The sequence below is a fragment of the Plectropomus leopardus genome, chromosome 9, assembly GCF_026936395.1.
Source record: "Plectropomus leopardus strain MGB_pleo_1.0 chromosome 9, ASM2693639v1, whole genome shotgun sequence".
In the NCBI taxonomy this organism is placed as follows: Eukaryota; Metazoa; Chordata; class Actinopteri; order Perciformes; family Serranidae; genus Plectropomus; species Plectropomus leopardus.
The window spans coordinates 8,802,032-8,819,116 of NC_142184.1; the positions used below are offsets into that span (position 1 = coordinate 8,802,032).

A 17,085-nucleotide genomic window follows, 5' to 3' on the forward strand; every position below is an offset into this window, starting at 1 on the left:
GGCCAACAACCCTTGAAGAGGAAATCAAGAAAAGACAGAGGGATGATCAGCTCCGGAAACCACATGCTTGCATCACCAGGCCGGCCCTTAGATTGAACGCCTCAAGGCACAAGAAAGAGAGGTCGACCCGAGGACACCTGGCACAGGAACCTTGAGACTGACATCACACAGAGCGGACAGACATGGAAACAGCTGGACAGGAAAGCCCAGGACAAAAGATCAACTGCGGTCAACGGCCTATGTTCCATGAAAAAGGAGCGTCAGGCGTAAGTAAAGTACAAATGTCAACACCATGACAGGTCGGGGGATGATTAAAGCGATTAGGATAAATTGTCTTGGCACAATGGATATCAATACTGAATTTTGTGCCAATCCGTCCAGTAAATGTTGATTTAGTTCACAGGTTATGTAAAAAAAAAAATAAATAAATAAAGCAGGATCAAGGGCAATTTTTAATTTAATTTTCCAAACTATGTTTAAAAAATGCTAAGGAGAAGAGCTTCAAATATTAATACTTTTAAACATGAACTACAAAAACTATCTTCTATATACCTCTGCAGTTTATTACTATCAAAATGTTACTTATTGTGTTTTTTTAAGATCCCTTCATTTCTTCTTATTTCATATGTTGTTCTTGTTTTTTATTTCTTCAATCAAACAGTAAAGCACTTTTGATTTAATAAAATTTGATTGATAATAAATCTTCCTTGTACCTTTTAAAACTTTGCTGGCTCCATTAGAGGAAAAGTCACTCAAGTCATTAGGATTCATCCTCTCTGGACCATGAATGTCTGTGCAATCCATCAGAGAACTTACTTACTGACATCCACCATGTCTTGCAATTATTTTCAACGTGATCAATTATAATTTCCTCTCTTTTTGATAATTTTCTGCCTACTGTCATCCTCAGTAACTCACAGTAGGGATGTGACACTACAGCACACCCCGCTAGGTTCATCCAAACACGTCAGAGCGAGCGGCCTGAGAAGGACCAGGTATTAATATGACAACGCTGCTCTTTGCAGCTCTCTGGCAGCCCTGCAGCCTCGGCACAGCTCAGCGAGCGAGGCCCACGCTCCCTTAAGCAGCTTTCCCTGACTGCCAGTCTGCGAGCAGCGCTGCTCCAGGCAAACTGCATGGGTGGGCATGATAAAGTAGGATGACACGCGCTTCAGGTGCAGTCCAAATGTTCCCTACCAGGACTGCATTTATTCTGTGACCGAGGATGACACTTCATTTTGTTAAGTTGTTGTCACAGTCATTTTGGACTGTTAAATTGAGCAAAATTACCAAAGAGATATCATTCCAGTTACAAATTATGCGTCAAACATTTTATAATTCTCGATGCATACTAATATAATCATTAATTAAAAAGAGTAGCACCATAGCAACAGGCATTCATTGAGTACAATCAATATTGGCACAGCTTCATTTCTTCACTATGACCAATTAGGACCCTGATGAAAAATGATCTAACGTCCTAGTCACAGGAAAACAGATTACAATCATCATTTTTCTCACTCTATTTTTTAGCTTTTAAATTACAGCTTCACAGGCACATCCAGCAATATTAATTTTTCTATTTTATATTCAGAGAGAAAAATCTGCGAATGTTAAATGGGATCAAATTCCACTTTGACATTGTTAAGTGTTTTTTCTCACTTCCAGTTTCCAATTACCACCCTTATAACCACTGATCAAGTGATTGCGTATATACACTGGACAGAAATATTTCTCTCACTTTTGGTGACAAATTTTTCCAATTTGTGTTTGTGAGCACTTTCTCCTTCTCCAAGATAATCCATCCACATGACAGGTGTGGAATATTATTAAGATGCTGATTATACAGCACCGTCAATACACAGGTGTGCATTGGGATGGTTACGATAAAATGAAACTCTCCACAGATATTGCAAGCCATTGGCGTATTGACTACAATGTTCACCAGAGCTGTTGGCAATGAACTTAATGTTTATTTCACTACCACAAGCCATCTCCAGTGTCATTTTTGTAAATTTGGCAGTACAGCCGATCAGCCTCACAACTGCACAAGTCTGTTATGATGACAAAATGCTCTCAGTTCAAGACAAGCATGCAGATGAGCTTCTCTAGGACGGTTTCTGATTGTTTGTGCAGAAATTCTACAGTTGTGCAAATCAACCATTGTATCAGCTCTTAGGGCGGCGGCTCTCAAGACGATCTTGTAAGTGAGGGCGCTGGATGTTTGGTCCTGAGCTGGTTACACATAGTCTGTGGTTGTGAGGCTGGTCGGATGTACTTTCAAATTCATGAAAACAACATTGGAGATAGCTTATGGGCAACAGCTCCGGTGGACATTACTGCAGTCAAGATGTTAAACAGCACGCTCCTTCAAAACCTGCAACATTTGTGGCACTGTGTTGTGTGATCAAACTGCAAACTACAGAGTATCCTTGCTTTTTTAAAGATTATTTTTTTGGGGGTGTTTGCCTTTTTTATTAGATAAGACAGCTTAACTGCAAAAGGAGAAGAGAGAGCGGATAACATGCAGCAAAGAGCCAAGGTTGGAATCAAATCCGCGGCCGCTGCGGTGAAGACGTAGGCTCTGTACAATAACTGAGCTACTGGGCGCCCTGAAGTGTCTTTTTATTGTGACCATCCAAAGGCAAACCTGTGCAGTCATCAGCATCTTGACATGTCACCCCTGTCAGGTGGATGGATTATCTTGGAGAGGATGAAGTACTCACTAACCCACATTTATCATATATCTGACCAAAACTTGAAGAAAAAAATCTCTATTGAGTGCATCATATATTTGACTTAAACCTGTGGAAAATGGGAGCACAAACAAAAGTGTTCAGTAAATAAATATATAGCGAGACAGTATGTATAAAAACTGTTACTTATGTGCAGCTGTGTGGAGGTAAACTATGAGAAAGTTGTTGGGGAAAGCCCACCCTGCATGCATGATTCAAATACATGACTCATACGTCTAAAGAAGGTGAAAAAAATGAAAAAAGTGTAAAAAAAAATTTAAGTGTAAGGGATAAGTGTGGCAGGAAAGTAGTAGGACGGATAGAGAAAATGGGGTGGGGAGCGGTACTTTGAGTCATCAGTGACACTCAGAGCTTGCCAGTATTATGCTGATCCCTCTCTCTCTCTCTCTCTCTCTCTCTCTCTCCCTCTCTCTCTCCCCCCCTCTCTCCCTCCCTCTCCCTCTCCCTCCCTCCCTCTCTCTCCCTCTCCCTCTCTGGCTGGCCTGCTGTCACTGTAGGCTTTCCGTTCTCCATCAGTGGGGCTCAGTGCATCTTAACAATGAGTGCACATCCTGTATGAGGGAGTGTGTGCATGTCCACCTGGCTGGATGTGTGCAAGTGTGTGTCACTGAGGAGGAGGAGGAGGAGGAGGAGGAGGAGAATACCTTAACCAGACTCTTCCAGTGCTCCTGTCTCCTCTCTGTCTCTCTGTCTCTCTGTCGGTGGCTGGACGAGCTCCTCTCCTCTGTGTCCTGCTCTCCACCTGGCCTCCATGAGTGTAACTGAGGACAAGCCATTCCCCCCTGGAAGGTAAGACGCACAGCAGTGGGTTGTCACTTCTGTTTCCAGCGCACTTAAAAAGACAAAACAAAAAGCATGATTGTTGATGAGCACAAATTTGTTTTGTCTTCTAAATTTGGTGTTGTTTACAGTGATTTTTTGCAGCTGACATGGCAGTCAAAAAATGTTTATTGTCAGTTCTTTCTTTAGTTATATTTTCCGTGCAAAGGTCTGGTAGTTTATTCTCACCTGCAGCGGTTATCAGAAAAGTCAATGATAACATCTGGTTGTGTTAGAGGGGTGTTTAAAGACGGATATTCAGGCAAGGTTTACATACTATCTCAAGGATGTGAAAAAAGATTGTGCTGATTTGTGGGATCTCTGGTAGGATTAGAGATGAGATTGCTGATTATCCCTCTTTAAAAAAACAAAACATAAAAACTGCTTTTCATCATCTTTTGGCCAAAGTTGTCGCTATGCTGACCATTCTCACAACAGCCTGTCGACTTGCTCTCAGGCTGCTCGCCACACTGTGTTTTTCTGGACATGTGTGCCTGAATGCATAAACTGCCCATTCTTATTACCTGCACAGACAAATGTGAGCCAGGATTCATTTGTTTGGGACTCGAGCCTCGCAACAGAGAATCAATATGTGTTGGCAGTGACCGATTACGATGCCAGAGTATGATGTCTTTCTGTTGGATGCAACACAATATAACAAAGTGAATGACCTTCAACTGAGGCTCAGAGTCAAAGGCAGATAAATGAAAACAGCTGTCCGAGGAAAGACAATTACCCATCACTGACACAGAGCCTCAGTCAGACTGCGGTTATGTAATGTGTTTGTGTCATGAGACGGAAGCAGTTGTGGTCGAGTGGCCATGATGATACGACTTACTAGGGTGGCAGAATTGTATTTATTTATTTATTTTGCGGGCTTTGCGGCTGCTGTCCTTCCCATAGGCATGGTGAACAGACATGGAGAGGCAATAAGAGAGCCAACATTTTAAAGCCTGAGAAAAATTTGAGATACTTTATAACATCCTATAAATGATATTCTGATTGTTTAGTGAGTTTCGGAGAATGAAAAGTATCTATTTAACCAGAAGGGAATGTAAAAATTACCAATGTGTGCACTGTTTGCAGAACTTCAGAGACAAATTATCCCTTTATCAATCAGAAAAATAAGAGTCTCTCATCACAGAAAACCACATCAGCTACACCACTAACCTACAATTTAATCCGCCTTTATCTCCCCGTCTTTAATTTACTTCCTTCTATCTCACCGACTAAAATAAGCATTACAAAAAAATGCAGTTACAAGGAGTTTTTAATCCTCCTCTCCACTTTAAAGTTACATAGCAAATTGTTTATGTGTAGAAAATATTCAACAAATTTATTGATTGTTAGGTTCAGATAACAGTTTGCTACAAGCAACATGTTAAAGAATATTGTGCAAGAATAGCAACAAAAAAAGCTGTTTGTGGATTAAATACTCCCAGTTTACCTAAACTATTCAACATTAATCACGTGATTATTCTCCACAGTCATTACATAAGAAATGTCACAGCATGTCCTGAAACGTTTGAACGAGTTGCCTCCAGCCACTCTGTCATGCTGCTAAAGCGCGGTGTAAGTATTGCACTGTGTGGCATTCACGTGTCACTCACTGTCACTCACTGTCAGAAGAGGAGGCAGCTACAACGAGGGTGAATACAGTACATGTCGATCCCACAAAAGGTCTTACAGGGCCCTCTGGGCATGTGTTGCACAGCACACTGCATGTATGTCATGTATGTTGTATGTTGTATGTGAATTATGAGCTTAATGAAATACTAATTATGCAAATAATTTGCACACAAAAATGTGGACTAGAGCTGCAATGACAATGTCACATTTAGCTAAAAATAAAGATTTGCTGCTTGTCTTTGTCATATATAAAGTAAATGCGATGTCTTAAAGAGATGCACTATATGGGTTTTTTGTTTTTAATATTAACCAGTTATTACCTGCCTTTAATGGCCTATACCAATAACATAACTGATAATTTCTAATTTTTGCATTTAAAGAAGATGTAGTAGGCAAAGACGGATGACCTGACCAAATATAACTGACATCAATATCAACACAACAAAAACAAAACCAAAAACAAAACAGTTCTGATTCTTTAAATGTTTTTTGTTCTAGAAATGTACGTATATTAAAAAAACAAAGATACTTTTGCTTTGAAAGAACATAAAACTGCACAGATGTTTTGTATAAGAATTCTTATAGTAAAATAAAAGCCTGCAATGACATAACATGTCAAATCACACATGTACTAAACAAAGAAGTCAGTGAAACCAAAACTAAAGTGCACCCACAAATACAAAAATAAAGGCCTTCAAGTTTTGAACTTTTGGTTGGACAAAAAGCAATCTGAAGACATCAATTTTTCACTATTGTTTGGACATTCTGGAGCAATTAACTGATTGGCCTACTAGAGAAATGTCCGATATTGCTTTGAAATGTGCAAATTAAATCATGTAAATGTAAAAGGATAAAGGGCGGGTTAGTCAACTCGAGCATAAATGATATAATGTGACACTACACTGAAAAACATACAAATTCTTTATGATTCATAATGTCAAAAGGCACAGAGTCTGGGAGCCGTGTATAAATGTAACATCACAACCATGTCATCATTATTTTATGTACAAGGTGAAAAAGGTGTAGGCTGAAGGAAAAGCGATTATGAAGAGAACCGTCCTGTCTGATTTAATTTGGCATCCAATTATTTATTTTAGAAACACTTGAGGTTTCATTATTTAAAAGGGTCAGATTTAAGCACAGGTCATAGACTGAGCTGTCCCACTGGGTGCCAATCTCTGAAAACCAAACAGACAATCTGACGCTGTAATTGTCACAGCTCATGAGCTCATGCATGTGGACAACCTGACATGCCTGTCGGCTGTTAAATGGTCGCTTATCTCCTCTGACTGCAGCCATTAAAATGGCACGAGTGACAGCCCTAGTTTCAGTGGCATCACATAAATCTCACATTTTTCATGCCATGAACTTGTCACAAACTTACAGATATTTCACTTGCTGACAACAGTGTTAAACTTCACATCTATCAATGTAACCCTTTAACACCTGGATAGACATCAGTTTTCTGTGCTGCATTCAGACATCTTTTATTAGCATTTAAACCTCTGAAACCTGTGAAAACCTGTGAAAATTAGTTTGAGGAAAAAACATTATGAACAACTTGACAGGAAATGTCCTACAAACTGCAAACAATGTGTTAAACGTTACATGTAAGACTGTCAAACGATTTATTAAATTCCGATCATTCACAGAATTTCAATAGTAAATCGCGATTTATTGCATTTTTTATTCAAATGTTCAGAATTTCATTATTTTGCATTACAAAACTGTTTTAAAGTCCAATTTGACGAGGAAAAGCAATTCTCACCATATCGTCTTGATTAGGAATCAAATGACAAATGGGACCAGCATAAAGTGGACATGTCTGTAAAGGGGAGACTCGTGGGAACCCATAGAACCCATTTTCAATCAGATATCTTGAGGTCAGAGGTCAACGCATCCCTGTGAGTTGGCCATGCCATTTTTCCAAAATTTTGCCAAACTTTGAAGCATTATTTTGCTCCCTTCCTAAGAGGCCAGCATGGCATGGTACTATTGTATTACTTAGATGTTCTAGTTTCAGATGATACCACTATCATCTATTTTTTTTTAAATGTACAGACCTTTACTGCATCACAATTGTTTTTTTTCTTTTTTTGTTATTCTATTTCCTTTATTTTCAGGCAATTTTCTTCTTTTTAATAATTTCTGGCACATTTTTAGGCCATTTCTAGTTGAGATACTCGCTGCCCCCTTCCCATACTTTTGAAAAGAAAAATCGAGGTAATTTGCTCAGGAATCAAAGGGTTAAATTTCTTCCTCAGTAAATGACAGATTAAGAAGGACCAAGGAAGAAAACTTGGGCAGGCGGGTCAGGGCATGGGAGGACAAAGTGCAAAATGTGCATCAAAAATAATGGGAGACATAAGCCAGGTCAGCAGGCGATACATAGTTTACCCCCTGCATCATCATCTGGAGGTCAGCGTCCCTGTCCTCGTCTCAAAGGCGTCCAATTAATCACAGCTGGACAGAAGAGTTATTCAGCCAGGCTCAGAGACATGATAACAGTAGTGTCACAGCTCAGCCGGTCTTAAAATACTCGATCTGTCACACAGTGGACCAAATGCAGAGTTCAGTTGGTTAAGCTCTCCCTGACTCTTTCTGTCCACCTCCTCCTTCTCGCCTACACAGCGTCCGTGTTGAGAGGCAGTTTAAGGCGTTCATTTTTTTAAAATTAAACAATACCGATTTAACTGAACACTGCTTTCTAAATTTTACAGTATGAGAAAAAAAATCGAGGCGAATAGTGCTGCTGGAGCTTAAAGACGAGCACACTTGAGAGAGAAGCGCCTGCGCTCTCAGATCTGTGCAGAAGTTGTTTTGATTAATGCAAGCTTTAAATCTTCCAGGCGTGACAGCTTCTGTCCAAGAGCTTGCATGAGATAAAACATCTTTGGAAGAGATCTGAGTGTGCAGATGTTTCTATCTCAAGCCTACTTGTTACAGGACTGTTTTCACTCAGGAAAACATGCACCCACAAATTTACTCATGAAACTGCATTATCTGTTGTGACAAAAATAATAACAGGACTGACAAGGAAACAAATGATGCGTTGTTAAACCCAATCAATTCTTACTGACTTTGAAAAAAGCAGAATATGCTATTGCTATGAATCAAGCAGCCACCTCAGGGCTGAAAAAGGAAACCAAAGCAAAAGTGTCAAAAACTGCAGTTCCTCAAATGGCTCCAAAAGGAAGTAAATCCCCATAGACACCCATGTTAAAATGCTAAACTTTACAGCAGAAATAATCATGTTTACAGCCTAACACGAAAATGGTTTTGCTCTCTACAGCTAATTTCTCTCTTCATGGCAACTGTACAGGGGATGAATTTATAATATAACACACTTTTCAAATTCTATTAAAGTTACACATAAATAAGGGTGTGGCCACTTTCTGTGACAAGCCGCTTGCCAATAGTGTCCTTGGGCTCTCAGTCAGATCCTCTCCTTCACAGCTGCACCTTCTCATCCAAATATGATCACTTCTGTCTCCAAAAGGTGGCAACTGCCATAATGCCAAACTTGAGGCTTCAAAACAAGAGTCCAAAACCTAATGGATCACGTCACGATCGGCACATCTAGGTTTTATACCTTTGTTATGGACTCAGCTGCCAATTTATATACCTGGCTGAAACTAATGGCGTCAGTTTTTGTTTTAGAGAGGTGTCGCTCAAACTGTACGGAGGCTGCAGTTTGTGATGCTGCTGAATTGTATTTTCATTATACGGACAGGTGTTTCTATTACTTTCTCTACCTTCAATCCAACAATGATGGTATAGACTAAATAAACAGAAATACCTTTCTGTAAAAAGTAATATGCCACCTGCAAAGGATTTTGCAGGCTCTTTTTGGGGCCTGATTTCACACCAGCTTTACTAAAAAACATTGCTCTGTCCACCCAAAGATTCAATATGGTTGATTGATGCGATCGCAACATCCTGGAGGGGCTGAATACAGAGCAACAGCACCACAAACTACAACCTCCAGAACAATCATAAATCATTATTTTATTATCGCAGACTGTTGTATTAGTTTCAGCTAGTTGTACCTGCAGTAATAAACTGGCAGCAGAGTTCACTGGAATAAGAAAATCTGACAGTAACTATGTTTTATTGATAACAGAGTCCCTCATTGTGACATGACAGTGGAGTTTTTGGGTTTGAGTGGCAGTAAAACTGGTCATAGCTCTGCCAAGTCTCGTCCACCCAGACAGACTGGACATTTCGTCATTGCCTGGTGTGCTGACTTGCATAGTAATGAAGTCTTATTCTTTATGTGTGATTGCCTAAGTCCTTGAGAGTCAATGTTGCCTCTGCACCATCTCTAATAGCACTCCAACTATTGCTTTACATTCGCCCCTGCACAGTGCCTTTCTCCCAGATTCCCATTTTATTTTTCATTCTTCCATCTGGCAAAGTGATGCACTGAATAGCGATCATCATCCTGTTTACAGATAGCTGGGCAAAGAGATGCTGATTGCCTCGATTACGAGTCTTGCTCATATCAAAGAGCACGAGTGCCTCTAACATGCTTCAATTGATGCTGAGAGGACACCATAAAGATTCTTCTAACTATCTATTTGGTTAATTTATGAGCTCTCTGAAATTCTTGAGCACCTGTCACCTCTTGTTGCAGAATGATCACCTCTGGCCTCAGATCATTGTGTTTCTACTCTAAGACTCCATGTGTCTGTATTGAGTTTGCACATGTGCATGCATCATGCGTAAACACGCAAGAGTGCAGACAATATTTCAGTTTCTCTATGATTTTTCAATCAAATTTGAGCCCATGTTATCTTAATCGTTTTGTTTTGTTCTCAAGCTCCAAATCTCTCATCTCATACTCCTGTTGTAGGCTAAATCCTGAAAGGCACAGTCTTCATAATTCTTTCCATCTGTCAATCCCACTTGATTTATTTCTATTTAATACGAATTGTCCTCATCTTTTGCTCAGGATTATGATCTAATAAAAGAAGCTTTTTAATCTATTTCTCTGTCTGTGGGCTGGAAATACTGTGCAACAATGACAGAAGGAAAGCACAGCTTCCACTGCAGACAGTGGATTGTATTTTGGATGCATTGTAAACAAAACCGAAGAAATGTTTTTTCTGGGTTCATCCACCCAATCACCAAGAAAAATGGTGGCACTGCACGTTCGTGCAAACCATGAATATGTTACATTCAAATGTTATTATATAGCAGCTTAACATCTCAACATAGTATTGTTTGATTTAGGCACAAAAAAACACTTGGTTATGGTTAAGAAAAGATGATGTTTTGGCTTAAAGTACACAGTTTTGGGTGTACAATCTCACTGGAAAAACAGTGATGTCTGGAATAAAAACTGCTTTGAGTGGTACTATCCCCACTGTAGAAACTATAAGTCACTAATAGACTCACGTTTGGTGCCTAAAAAGCCAGACACGCTAAATCACAACCACTTATGTTGTTTGCTGAAATCAAACTGTCTTCAGTTTAGCAGTCGTCTCACCTAGGTATCATGTCATCCACCATCCATTTCACCTTCAGATGCCAAAGTCAACTCATACGGTATGTAACTTTAAAAATGTTGATATGAAGCCAATGAGACATGGAAATGAAACATAATTTAGGGTTAGCAGAAACGTACAATGGCAATATTTCCTCGAGACACTGGACTGGGTTTAAACATGCATTGAGGAAATGGTGTTTTCTGCTCTAATTGAACTCTTTCAACAACACATTTGCTCCCTTTTTAATGTTTTCGGCCGAGCCTACAACACCATCAGTGGAGTAAATGCCTCAATCATTGCATTATTCACAATTAACTTGTGTTTGCTAATGTAAATAACATTTCAGATGGGAAATGCTTCAGACACATCTGCTGTGTTTGCCTCCACCATCTCCAAGGAGCACGACATCCTCATGGGTTCACTCTACAGCGTCTTTTGTGAGTCACAAACACACCAAGCAAATGTGTTGGTCCGCAGCTGGCTCTGTACAGGTGAACTCTCCAGCCCTGCTCAATCTTTCTCTCTTTTTGTTCTGCAGGTATACTGTCCCTTATGGGGAACAGCATTCTGCTACTTGTTGCATATCACAAGCGGACGACCTTGAAGCCAGCTGAATTCTTCATCATCAATCTCTCCATCAGTGACCTTGGGATGACGCTCTCTTTGTTCCCACTGGCGATACCATCAGCTTTTACACACAGGTATCTCTCATTCCCCTTTTATCTTTCCATTTTAAATCTCCTATCTTGAGCATGAAATTAATTTGTCAGGGAACTTGCCTTTAATCTGCAACTACTGAGAGTAAAAGGCAACTATTGTGATGAGACATTAATGTATCAAGTCATTTTTTTCTGACAAAAATGCCACATGTTCCCCAGCTGCAGGTTGTCAGTTTTGCAAATTTTCTGCTTTTCTCTTTTATATCCTTGTTAATGAAATATTTTTGGGTTTAAGACTGCTGGTCAGACAAAACAAACCAATCCACTACAGAAGAGACTTGATCTCCAAAATTAGGTGGGGAGAAATAGTGGATATATCGGTATCAGTTATCACAAAATCCAATATTGTGCATCACTCGCCTGAGCCATAGAGTATCCTGAAAGTCAAGAGCGCTCTCTCAGTAGCAAAATCTGAGGACCAAAATGTCCCCAGAGGTAGACTAAAATTTTACCTCACTGAACATGACAGCAGCTGGTCTGGCAATGCCTGTATTTGTAGTTTGTGTGACAACTAACCTTTTAAAACACTTAAGTAGAAAACAATGTTTCCTTCACAAATACAACATAACAAGGGTCAGTAATTGACATACAAATGGTCATTTGGAGACAAAAATCAAAGTGATGAATGATTGATGATGATGAGAATGGGCGTAATCTTCCATCATCTTCCCTCTTTCGCCTTCTCCGTGTCTACAGGTGGCTGTTTGGAGAAATCACCTGTCAGCTCTATGCTATGTGTGGAGTCCTGTTTGGTCTTTGCAGCCTGACCAACCTCACAGCCCTCTCGTCAGTGTGCTGCCTTAAAGTCTGCTTCCCAAACCACGGTGAGGGGACAATAAACTGAAGTGATGAGTATGATGTTGCCACAGATATTATTCCAAAGAAGAACAGCATGATGTTTGAGGAAAAAAATGACCACACAATAACTGCAAAGCATCTTTTTCTATCCCCTGTCTGATCAGGTAACAAGTTCTCTCCGACACATGCCCGCCTCCTGGTCGCTGGAGTGTGGTGCTACGCTTCTGTGTTTGCTGTAGGGCCCTTGGCACAGTGGGGACATTACAGTCCTGAACCTTACGGCACAGCCTGCTGCATTGACTGGCATGCACCCAACCACGGGCTTTCAGCTTTGTCTTACATTGTCTGCCTTTTCGTCTTTTGCTATGCACTGCCCTGCACCATCATCTTCCTCTCCTACACTTTCATTCTGCTGACAGTGCGGGGGTCACGGCAGGCCGTCCAGCAGCATGTGTCACCACAGACCAAGACTACCAATGCACACGCTCTCATTGTCAAGGTCAGAGGATCTATAAGTGTGTCACTGCGGCATGACTGACTTCAGGTTTTTCAGTTGACAGGAATTGAGCAGGATATGAGACAGTAAATTATTCAGAGGTTATAAAAACACTTTGCTGATTACTTGCTGTATCTTTGTAGAGTCTCCCCCCAGGCGTGTGTGTGTGTGTGTGTGTGTGTGTGCGCGCGCACGCGTGCATGTGTATGTGCAGTCACAAATAATGGGATGCTACTACAGATGTTTGAATATTTTTCCACTAGTATGAAGTAGGGAAGTCCCAGTCACATTTCTTTTTGCTACCGATCCGAGTCATTTTATTTTGACTTTCTGCTGATACTAGGTCCCGATCCAATACTTCTGTTTTCCTAGATAATACAGCTGCATATAGGCTTCTTTAAAGTTAATAAAAATCAACCCAAAATAGAGCCTATACTACAGCTCTGGAAAGCATTAGCCTGTTGTTATAATTAATTTATTGTTCTATTTTACAAAAAGTATAAAATGACAAACCCTCCCTTTAATATTTTTGGCTTGGTCACGGTCTCTATGTTTCTGTCCCTTTAAGAGAGTATTCTGCAGTGTTTGAGGTTTCAGTGAAGCCTGTGTAACCTGCATGAACTGTATTCCCTTGAGTGTTGATTTCTGTCATCTTTTGGGAAGATTAAATTTCAATTATACATAAGCCATGTTGGCTTTAATTGTACTTGCAGCACTGAATGAAGTTGTAGTGGGGTCTGCACCCCCTCCTCTCCCCCTCTCTCCTCCAAGCAGGGCGGAGAAACACAGTGTGCTATAACTGAGGGTAAAACACCTGTGCGACAGCTGACTTAAAACAAAGGTTCAGATCACTTTATAAGCAAAATATAGCTGATCCCGATCACTCAAAATGCCTTGATTGGCCCTGAGTCTGCTGTTTGAGATCAGATCGGAACATCTCAAGTGTAAAGTTAAATAAATCTTCTGCATGTGATATTTTTGCAGTGTGAGTATCGATGTATTGAGTGCCTGGATGTGCTTCTTCTCCATAGCTGTCAGTCGCAGTATGTATAGGCTTCCTGGGTGCCTGGACTCCATACGCTATTGTAGCCATGTGGGCTGCTTTTGGAGACGCCACACGGGTTCCACCTGATGCATTCGCCCTCGCCGCTGTGTTTGCAAAGTCTTCCACCATCTACAACCCCATGGTCTACCTACTGTGTAAGCCCAACTTTCGCGAGTGTCTCTACAGAGACACGACTTTGTTACGGCAGAGGATCTACAGGGGGAGTCCACATTCTGAACCAAAAGAACGCTTTGGATCAACCTCGCAGCGCAACAAGGACATGAGCATCTCCACAAATGGACAGCAGGAGAGTTATGGAGCGTGTCTGCACTGCACTGAGACTGCAGAGACTTGTCACGTGACAACGCCCCAAAGGACTGCCTGCATCCTGACTGGATCCACCTACAGAGAGGTGACAGTTAGCCAGGTCTCTGCCAAACCACAGGCGGATTTCCTCTAGTGTTACAAACTCCTGCGTTCATGAAGCAAACAAGACGAGACAGGTGCTCAGAAAGAGAGTACTGGGCATGGACAACAAAACAACAAAAGGCCTGCAAAAGTTATAATGAGGGTGTGTCACCAAGACTCACAAGAATAACACACCACAGGCTTGCATGGACCTTCAACGGCATCCTTCCTGACAGTCCCTCATGAATCGCGCCTTCATGCGATTATAAAAAATCCACAATGTGTTGACTTCATCTGAGAAGATTTGTCACGGAAACAAATACGTGTAATGTCTTGATGCCTACATCTGTGTCAGCTTGTTTTATTTGAATGTGCAGTAATTTAGGTGGATTTTGCTGGAGCAGATACAACCCCTGCTGGCTTCAAGGTTAATTAGACAAATGTGTGACATTTTAATGCTCATCATTGTATGCTTAATGTCAGGATAAACCATTTTAAATATCAAAACATATTATAAGACAAAAGATATGTAGAATGAGAATGATACATGAAGAAATTGTTTATGGTTCTACTTGTGATAGCAAAACTAGCACATTAGTGTGTAACCCATTAATAAAACTGTTTAGGTTTTTTCTATTTCCATGGTTCCTTCACAAAAACAACATGAGTATTTGTTATATGTACACTGACATCTGGGTGATGAAGATGGTGAAATGGTACTCATCCCCTGGAGGCCTGACTGTTTCTATGGACATTTGTCCTTGTCACTATGGGAATCTACTGTAACAGAAACATAACTGACAGCTGCCATTTTCTGTAAGAAATGAAACAAATAAGTTTCAGCAGCTAGTTTAAGCCTTTGGGGGCAGAGTATTTGATACTAAAAAGACAGATTACAATAGACTATCATTCTACTAAAGAGACGCCACTGTGCCATGTAGCCTGCAGTCATTTTTCTGCTGTAGACGGCCAGATAAAACTGGCAAACCTGAGTCTGCACTGTAGACAGTTTCTTGGCAAAGAAAATCTAATTTGGACACTAACATAAAATGGAACTAGAGGTCAGTTTCACCTGGCATTTGGGCATTATTTTGATGGAAATTTAGACTTTCATGTTGTTAAAAGCACCTTTAGTCACTTCCTTTTCTTTAGAGGTTTGCTTATGGACCCCTCTCTTCTCAAGACCCCATGTAAGCGGTTGTGTTGGTACAGGTGGATACCGTTGTCAGCAGAATCTCACACATTTGTGAGCATAACGATGGACAGACACATGACACTTTGTCCTATTTGTTGGGGTTTTTTTTTTTTGTAACTCACCTATTTACAAATAAAATACTACAGTCTGCAAGTCTGATCCTCCCCTCACTCCTCCACCTCTAGTCCAAATATGGTCACTTCTGGCTCTAAAAACACAAAATGGCCACAGCTGAAATACAGAACTCAAGGCTTAAAAATGGCAGTCCTCAAACCAATGAGTCCATTATTTATACAGTCTTTGGTCTGAGACAACCAGACCAAACAGCAAGTTGTTTCAGTTAGTGCTGTTCACTGATCCAATCGCCCAAAAGGAAGTTTAAAATGTGTAAACGGGGTCCTTGACTGAATCAGATTGGCACTAAAGTGGCTCTGCTCTCTAAAACAACACAATACTGACTAAAAAATTAGTGATACTTGTAATTTCAGACCATTTCAGTGGACTTTTTCAGGTCTGCTCAGCAACCAAGAGGAACCAGGGGAAGTTTTATGTTTTGTGTCCAAATGCAAATAATAAAAAAATAAACTACTTATTGCAGGCCATTGCTGTAAAAATGTCTGAAGCTCTTTGGTTACCAATAATTTGTTTCCTAATTTTCAAATATTTTCCATATTATGTTTTTGAACATCTTAAATTGACAGAAGTGCACTCACAGAAGTGTTGATAATCTTTAATAAATTTTAAGATTTAGATGTTTTTTTATTGTTATTTTATGCTAATTTATGCACATTTACTGTAAAAAAGAATCCATCAATTAAAATGAATTACTCTGATTAAGAATTTTAAACAGTTACAGTAACATCCATGTCAGATCCTTGCCAAGATGCATCAAAAGATTGACAATTTGTTTTCCCTAAAAGCTGAACACAAAAGCACTTTTCTACATTTAATTGTGCTCTTTCTTTTTATAGTAGTACTGTGCTGCTGTGTGGCTTAATGTATGCATATAAAGAAAAGCAAACTCTATGTGTTGATATCATTATCAATTCTTGTGCTGCTCTATTTATTAAAGTAAATAAATAAATAAAAATACTGAATAATAGTTTTGCTCCAATTTCTATGTAGAACAAGAACCTGTATTGCCTCCCAGAAAGCTATGGCTCAGATTATTTGAAATTCTTATTGTTTTTAAATCTTTTCAGATGAAGGGAAACGCTGCAAATTCAGACAGCATAACCAATTATAGCAAATGAGTTCTTAAAGTAAACTTTTGAAGGACAGCTTTTATTTCTAACCATTTTTCTGATCTACGTGACGAGAATTTCCCTTCATTTTAAGTATCTGTGAAGAAGTGTTGCTTTAGAGACATTAACATTAATCATTAACCCGATGGCACACCAGGTTCAAATTCACTGCCAATCTAAGTTTCTACTAAAGAGTGTATTGACATTATTGGCAGCACCTTGCTGATGTCTCTGTTTAAAATTCCTGGTTGGTATGCAGCACTTTCAGATCTAACTTAAAAGCTTTAGTGTTTCACAAGACAGTGCAAATGAGAAACAACAAAAACAATTATGCATCTGTGCTGCTGGCCATCAAATACAGATTAATTAAAAGTGTCAAGTGTCAGCCGGGGAAGCAGACGAATCTGCGAGCTAATGTTTTATTTGCTCTGGCAGGCGATGTCCGGCTCGCCAAGTGCCTCAAAAAAATTAACAAAAACTGAGA

The 17,085-nt window shown here is 40.0% G+C and overlaps 2 protein-coding genes across 3 annotated transcripts in view; one reads left to right on the forward strand and one right to left on the reverse strand.

Moving 5' to 3' along the window:
* Positions 1-17,085, reverse strand: part of samd10a (sterile alpha motif domain containing 10a) — an 80,165-nt gene that overhangs the window by 38,401 nt on the left and 24,679 nt on the right. Inside the window, exon 6 of the mRNA XM_088081886.1 lies at positions 3,401-3,588. Within this exon, the coding sequence (XP_087938012.1) occupies positions 3,401-3,532 (132 nt within the window). The 5' untranslated portion in view covers positions 3,533-3,588. The remainder of the gene's footprint in view (positions 1-3,400; positions 3,589-17,085) is intronic.
* Positions 3,406-16,453, forward strand: opn7d (opsin 7, group member d). 2 transcript variants are annotated; one of them, XM_042490961.2, is made up of 6 exons: positions 3,406-3,545; positions 11,043-11,133; positions 11,235-11,397; positions 12,112-12,239; positions 12,378-12,712; positions 13,741-16,453. In XM_042490961.2, exons 2-6 carry the CDS (start codon positions 11,043-11,045, stop codon positions 14,212-14,214), a joined length of 1,191 nt encoding a protein of 396 aa, XP_042346895.1. In that variant the 5' UTR covers positions 3,406-3,545; the 3' UTR covers positions 14,215-16,453. The 2 variants fall into 2 exon arrangements, with proteins under 2 accessions (XP_042346895.1, XP_087938011.1); XM_088081885.1 differs by lacking the exon at positions 3,406-3,545 and having other exon boundaries at positions 3,604-11,165; positions 11,201-11,397.